Source organism: Euprymna scolopes, chromosome 9 (genome assembly GCF_053919585.1).
Source record: "Euprymna scolopes isolate OS-2025 chromosome 9, ASM5391958v1, whole genome shotgun sequence".
NCBI classification, from domain to species: Eukaryota; Metazoa; Mollusca; class Cephalopoda; order Sepiida; family Sepiolidae; genus Euprymna; species Euprymna scolopes.
In genome coordinates, this window is record NC_136490.1 from 143,130,148 (window position 1) to 143,138,388 (window position 8,241).

An 8,241-nucleotide genomic window follows, 5' to 3' on the forward strand; every position below is an offset into this window, starting at 1 on the left:
GTAGAGGAAGGAAAAGGAAACTGTCTGCTAGAGCCACCAGGAATATTGTAAGAAGTGTTAATGCAAATCCAACCACCACTACTAAGGACATTTTAGAAAATCTGGAGTCTTCTGGCATAAAAATATCAAGGCAAACATTGCAAAGGACTCTGCATGAAAATGGTCTGAAAGGAAGAAGACCAAGAAGGACTCCATTGCACACCGGAAAACACCTTGCAGCACGTCTAAAGTTTGCTAGGACCCATGTGAATTCTCAAGAGTCCGTTTTCTCAAGTATTTTGTGGACTGACGAAACAAAAATTGAATTGTTTGGCCATATGGATGCATCTTACGTTTGGAGGAAAAAAGGAGAAGCTTACAACCCAAAGAACACCATACCCACGGTGAAACCTGGTGGTGGTAGCCTAATATTTTGGGGCTCCTTTTCGGCTAGTGGTCCAGGTAGTTTGGTCAAGATAGATGGAACCATGAAGAAGGAGCAATATTTGGAGATACTCCAGAAAAACATTAGACAGGATGCGGAGAAGCTCCATTTAGGACCAAACTGGGTCCTTCAACAGGATAATGATCCAAAACATACTGCCAAAATAGTCAAGAAATGGTTTGAGGATAATCAAATTAATGTTTTGGAATGGCCTAGCTAGAGTCCCGACCTGAACCCTATCGAAAACCTCTGGCACATATTGAAAACTGAGATTAAAAAGCGGAAACCTAGAAATTTGAGGGATTGAAGAACTACTGCATTGAAGAATGGTAAAAAATCAGTGTTGATGCTTGTAAAAACCTTGTTGATAAATATCCAAAACGGTTACAGGCAGTTATTAAGAATAAAGGGCATGCTATTGACTATTAGTAAGAGAGGTATGAATAATTTTGAACTAGTGCCATTCTTGTTTTTCTTTGTATAATGTTTCAAACTTGCATAATTTATTTATTTGTTGAGTTTAAATTACATGCTTATGCTTGATTTATTGTTTGAAATCCCTTTGCTATTGTCTACCTTCTGGTTTGAGCAATATTCTTATAGAAATCTCAAAGATCCGAGGGGTATGAATAATATCGGGCACAAGTGTATATATATATATATATATATATATATATATATAAATATATACATGACCACTTCATTTAATCCAATAAATTTATATACGAAAATATGATTTTATGCGTAAATATTCAATATTCATTTCAACAGTCCTCAATACATGCGTAGAGATAGGCAGTAAGCTATGAAAATATATATGGCAAGTAATCTTAATTGCCATATATATTTTCATAAATTAATATAACTTACTATATATATATATATATATAAATATATATATATAAATTAATATAACTTACTATATATATATATATATATATATATATATATATATATATATATATATATATATATCTACAATTATATAAATGTGACTTTGCCTGTGTGTGTATGTGTTCGTTCGTTATGGATTTAAAAACCCTTGCACGTCCGTTTATGAAATTTTACACATAGGTTCTCAGTGTGTCTGGGTGTGTTTACGGGTACCTATTGCATCGGAAAGCTTTCCTAAATCATCATCAACTACTATTAACAATGCTTTTATTTATTTGCTATTTCCGATTTGATCGGCCATTTCTCCAATTCGTTGCCTAGCAACGGCGAGCAACGGCGACCAACGCTACTTAACCCTTCTACGTTATGGAATAGTTGCTACTACAACTGCTCCTACTAATACTGCTACTCGCTGCCGACGCACACATTTACATTTAACAAATTCGAGCAGACGGTAACTTACATTTTTTTCTAATTCAAACAAACAAAAAATTCATAACAACAATAATACAACATTGTTTATTTTTACATTTACATTACTTATGCATTTAGAAAGCATTTCTCAATATTATTACTTTTCGCATTTAATCTTCTCATACTTTTATACATATTTATTATATCTTCAATTTTTGACACCTAATGTAGAGGTTTTCAAAACTTTACATTTTAATCCCAATATTTCTACGTTGATGTAACGGGGACTTTACAAATACTGATTGCCTTTTTCCTGGACATCCATTTTTTTCATTTGATTTTACACCATACATTTATACATATTTATACATATTTATTGTACCTTCAAATTCATTTATTTCACGTATATCTTACTTTGTTTTATTTATATAAATATAGAGGTTTTTCCAACTGTACATTTTAATCCCAATATTTCTACATTGATGTATTGGGGAAATTACACATACTGATTGCCTTTATTTTTATTTTATTTTATACCATACACACTACCTAAATATTGACTCTTTCAACAATTGTTTCGGCAGCATTCCATTTCAATTCCACACACACCCGCAGAGTAATTTCGCAACAATGCCACCCAAAAAAAATCAGCTCGGAAGGCGCACGAAAGCAGCGACTACTGTTAGGAACATCAGAGCAAGCCTAGACTACGATGAAGTAGAATTATTACGTTCTCGCGAAGCACAGCGCATGTCTCAGACCAGATCTTCTGAAACACTTACTCAACGGACTTATCGTTTATCTAGACATGCTGCAGCCATGGCTCAACTACGTTCTTCACAAACTGCAGAGATTCAGGCCAACCGTAGAGCAGCCAATGCTGCAAGTACCTCTTCTGCAAGGGCCAACGAATCTACAGAAAGGACAGCTCGGCGGAGAGCAGCTAACGCAGCCTCCACAGCTTCAGCACGAGCTGCTGAATCTACTGAAGCGAGGGTCAGACGACTTGCCCGAGATAACACATCCAGAGCCGCCATTCGGTCATCTCAGCCACCAGAAGCTCGAAGGATACGAGTTCAGGCTGTTACTCGGAGATTTCATGCCTCTCGCGGCAACATATGCCCTTCACCGGAGTTTTGGTTACGCAAAGCATTGAACTATGACGCCAACTATGACTTCTCTACCCGGCAGGATCTTAGCATTGGTTCGATGAATTGCATATGTTCATTCTGCAAAGCTAAAAAATGGCCGGCAGAACCTCCAAGCCTATGCTGCTCTTCGGGTAAAGTTAAACTACCATCCCTACAGACTTTACCTCAACCACTGCGAGACCTACTTTTGGGCATGACTGATGAATCTAAATATTTTCGGAAATCCATTCGACTTTTCAACTGCTACTTCCAAATGACATCATTTGGTGCAAACATTGTCCGTGAAAGCGGCTGGAATCCCGCATTTAAGGTGCAAGGCCAAGTCTACCATCTAATAGGGTCCCTTTTACCTGATGAGACCGTACAACCATCATTTTTACAACTCTACTTCGTAAGTGACTACGTCCAACAAGCTGAAAACCGACTAGCTATTACAGCCGAGACAAACGACAGTTCGGATCGACGACAACTCAGTATTGTTTTGCAGCTTCAAGACATGCTCCACCAAACGAACCCATATATTCAAAGTTTCAAGTATGCACTACAGAATGTTCCTCTGCCTAATTTTTCCATCGTTATTAACGCAGACAAACGTCCTACAGGAGAACATGAGCGTCGCTTCAATGCTCCCACTTGCAACGAGGTTTCTGCAGTCATCCAGGGTGAGCACAACAACAAACGCGACATAGTTATTCATACTAGGGGTGGACGTCTACAGCGAATACATGAAATGCATCGATCATACGACGCACTACAATATCCCCTACTATTTCCTTACGGTGACGATGGATACCATTTTCACATACCATGTCAACAAAACTTGGGACAAACGACCATCAATCCCAAAACTATTACATGCAGAGCATATTACGCATACAGACTGATGGTTCGCGACGACGATTTCAACACTCTCCTTCGGAGTGGACCTCTTCTGCAACAATACATAGTCGACATGGCAGCAAAAATGGAATCTGAAAGGCTCCTATATATTCGGGTTCACCAAAAACAGCTTCGGTCGTCTTCATACATACATCTGCACGATGGCATGAGAAATGAAACTGACCCTAACACTGTTGGAAAACTGACAATTCTTCCGTCCACATACATCGGTGGCCCGCGTTATATGCATGCCCGCACACAAGACGCAATGACGTACGTCCGCTATTATGGCCGACCGGATTTGTTTATTACCTTCACCTGCAATCCATCATGGGAAGAAATACGAGATGAACTGTTTCTGGGTCAAGAACACTACGACCGACCTGATCTCATTGCCCGTGTTTTCCGGCTTAAATTGTGCAAACTCATGGATCTTATAGTCAAGGGTGAAGTCTACGGCCGAGTAAGGTGCCACATATTCACTGTAGAGTGGCAAAAAAGAGGCCTTCCGCATGCCCATATCTTAATCTGGCTGTGTGAACGGATTCAATCCACTGATATTGACAAAATTATCTCAGCCGAGATTCCCGATCCTGGATTAGACCCACAGCTTTACGAAATTGTCAAAGCAACGATGGTTCATGGACCCTGTGGTCCTGGCCAGAAAGCTCAATCATGCTGTAAAAAGAAATCGGTGTGCGCTTGCGGCTACCCACGGAGATTTGTCAATGCTACACAAACAGGAGGTGATGGTTACCCACTTTACAGGCGACGGAGTCCAGGTGATGGCGGCCATACGATGATAGTCGGTCGGAGCACTGTTGATAACCGATGGATAGTACCGTACTGTCCCTTGCTGACGAAAATTTTCCAATCGCACATCAATGTGGAGTTCTGTCACTCAGTGAAATCCATTAAATATATCTGCAAATACATCAACAAGGGAAGCGATGCTGCAGCGTTTGCTGTTCAGCGCGACGGTTCTCGAGACGAGCCATCTGCTCATGTCATTGGACGTTTCCTGTGTTGCGGTGAAGGTGTATGGCATTTTTACTCATTTCCCTTGCACCAAAGATATCCTGCAGTTATACAACTCGCTGTTCACCTTGAAAATGGGCAAAGAGTTTACTTTTCTGCCGGCACTGCTAATCAGGTGGTGGAGCATCCACCAGAAACTACGCTTACTGCCTTCTTCAAACTATGCGGCCATGATGAGTTTGCAAAGACGCTTTTGTATCCACAGATCCCTTCCTACTACACTTGGAATAACAAACAGTGGACTCGCAGGAAGTGTGGAGACCCTGTCGATGGCTTCCCAGGGGTTAAATATGATTCCTGTCTCGGGCGAGTTTACACAGTGCCACCACGTCAACATGAGTGCTTCCATCTTCGTCTTCTCCTTCACGAAGTCCGTGGCCCTATAAGTTTTGATGACATAAAAACTGTCGATGGCGTCCTGTGTGAAACCTTCCGTGATGCATGCTCCCAGTTGGGACTACTTGAAAACGATTCTCAGTGGGATGCCGCCATGACAGAAGGAAGTCTATTCAAATCTCCCCATGCTCTACGGTCGCTCTTTGCAATTATGATAGTATGGTGTGACTTGAGCGATCCAAAACATCTATGGATGAAATTTCGTAACTTCATGACCGAAGACATTTCCAGAAGAGCCCAACTTGAGAATACATCGGTGGAGCAAGACTACTCCCAAGTGATTTACAATGAAGGGCTAATTTGCCTCGAAAACCTCCTTTTGGAAATTGGTGGTTCCACTTTACCATCATATGGCCTACCTGCCCCCATCTGCCATGAAGGGAATAGTTTGAGCCTAAATTTACTGCGTGAAATATGCTACTCACCTACAGAACTTAATGCGTACATTGCTGAGAATGAGCCTAAACTGTTGCCTGAACAACTGAACGTCTACCATATGATCAATGAAAATGTTCAACAGAACCGTGGAGGAATATTTTTCTTGGACGCACCTGGTGGCACAGGAAAAACCTTTGTCACCAAATTAATACTTGCCCATGTGCGACGGAGTGGAGCTGTCGCTATAGCTGTTGCAACCTCTGGAATTGCTGCAACTTTACTCCCTGATGGCAGAACGGCACATTCAGCTTTAAAATTGCCCATCAACTACACACAAACTGAATTCCCAACATGCAACATCGAAAAGAATTCGGATAAAGCTGTTTTGTTACGCAGATGCAAACTCATCGTATGGGATGAATGCACGATGGCGCACAAAGTTGCGTTGGAAGCATTGAACAGGACCCTTCAAGATTTACGCAACTGTGACAACATCATGGGTGGATTAACAGTTCTGCTGTGTGGAGATTTCCGACAAACACTTCCTGTTGTCCCAAAAGGGACACGCGCTGATGCTGTTCAAGCATGCCTGAAATCGTCGATACTGTGGGATCAAGTTCACCATTTAAAACTCACAACAAATATGCGTGTCCACCTTAGCCGCAACCCAGATGCTGCTAATTTCTCTAATGCACTTCTGGAACTTGGTGAAGGACGTACTCCCACAGACACTGAAGATTACACAAATGTTGAACACATATCAACCATCGTTGAAACGCCAACCCACCTATACCAGGCAGTTTTCGAGAACATTCAGAAAAACTACAGGGACTTTGATTGGCTCGCCACGAGAGCGATTCTGGCTCCAAAAAACGCCTCCGTCAATGCGATTAACTACAGACTTTTGGAACTCATCCCGGGAGAGGAACGTGTCTATAAATCCATTGACCGCACACCTGATACTGCTGATCTGGCTGATTACACGGTGGAGTTGCTAAACTCCCTAGAACCACCTGGCCTGCCACCCCGCATACTCCGACTTAAGGTTGGAGCTCCTATAATGCTCATTCGTAACCTCATACCACCAAAGCAATGTAATGGAACCCGCCTCGTGGTAACATCCCTGTCACCTAATATTATCGAGGCCAAAATATTGACTGGCTGTGGAAAAGGAGAGACAGTGCTAATTTCGAGGATACCCCTATATCCATCAAATCCAGACCTGGGCATTTACTTCAAGCGATCACAGTTCCCTGTGAAACTGTGCTTCGCGATGTCCATCAACAAATCCCAGGGCCAAACCTTTGACGTTGCAGGCATTCATTTACAGGAGCAATGTTTTTCTCACGGTCAGCTCTATGTAGCTGCCTCACGTGTGGGCTCACAATCCAAACTCTTTGTGTTTTCTCCTAAAACACTTGCTAAAAATGTTGTTTACAAAGAGATTTTATAATTTTTCAACAATTTTACACCTCAATTTCTCCTCTCTATTAACCGTGTTTATTCCTTCTAAAGCTTTGCCAGCACCCAGTAAAGAATTCACTAACCTGGATTCTTTTTTGTAACAAAATGAAAACAATTTCATGTATTTACACAGTAACCTCTATGGAAAGAGAAATAGAGTGAAAATATGAATTTGGCAAAACCTAGAGTGCCCTTAAATATATTCAGAAGCATTTGCGGTCCTTATAATTCTTTCGTCTTTATTTGGTTGCCAACTCTGCATAATTAGATTCATTCTGATCAACCCTAAACAATTGTATTGGCTATGGAATAACATTTTAGCAGTACAACAGTAAATTATTTTTCTGTTTTTTGAACGTCCATTGAACAAACAACTGATCCTGAAGAAATTGCAAAACAGTCTACACACATATTAGTGAAAATGTGATTCAGAAGTTTCAAAGACATTGGTCTAAAAAACATAGACCTCATCAACCAAGCATAAGTACTATGCCCGGCAACATAAGGTAAGGAATTTTTTGCCATAGTTGACTAATTGTAAAACTATACAGCTACAACGACATAAATTCTTAAAACGAATAGATGGTCAATATTGAACCTGTGGTTTCTTTCGCATAGAGTTAAAGAAATCATGGCTCCCAAAACCTTACCATAGTATTTGGTTTTGAGCTGGAAGAATAGCTGCTAAGGGGACAAATCAGATGTGGAAGCTACATTGATCAGTAAGACGTCAATATAACCAACTTTACTAAAATAATTTAAGGATTACAAAAAAAAAAATACTGAATGTACAGACAATAAGCATTAAGATGGCATTAAATCACCCCCCCCCGAACAACGTCGGGTAATACTGCTAGTATATATATATATTGGTGTTGTCAATATTAACTGGAATTGAAATCGGGAATCGGAAATATCAGATCTATTTGTTGTAGAGAAATCTGTATTATAATCGAAAAAAAAAATGTGCCTATTTCCAATGCCAAAACGATTATTTTAATTAGATTTTGTTTATTAAATTTTGCTTAAAACAAACTTTTCTATTGTTGGTACTAATGATATAATAATAAAATAAGTATTTACTAGTAAAACTAATCCCCCACAACCGTATTTTTCGTCTTTAAAAATATATGCACATTTAACATGTGTTTTTACAGTAATCAGGAAAAAATAGTCACTTTATAAGTAAATGTTTGGAGATTT

General features: G+C 40.0%; 1 protein-coding gene across 1 annotated transcript; it reads left to right on the plus strand.

Moving 5' to 3' along the window:
• The first annotated feature begins 2,362 nt into the window (after window positions 1-2,362).
• LOC145284672 (uncharacterized) lies at window positions 2,363-7,027 on the plus strand. Its single transcript, XM_080133570.1, has one exon. It carries the CDS (start codon window positions 2,363-2,365, stop codon window positions 7,025-7,027), a length of 4,665 nt encoding a protein of 1,554 aa, XP_079989696.1.
• The last annotated feature ends 1,214 nt before the right edge of the window (window positions 7,028-8,241 follow it).

Excerpts from the sequence above, each read along its gene's own strand:
- LOC145284672 (XM_080133570.1), top strand. The coding sequence starts at position 2,363 with ATGCCACCCAAAAAAAATCAGCTCGGAAGGCGCACGAAAGCAGCGACT.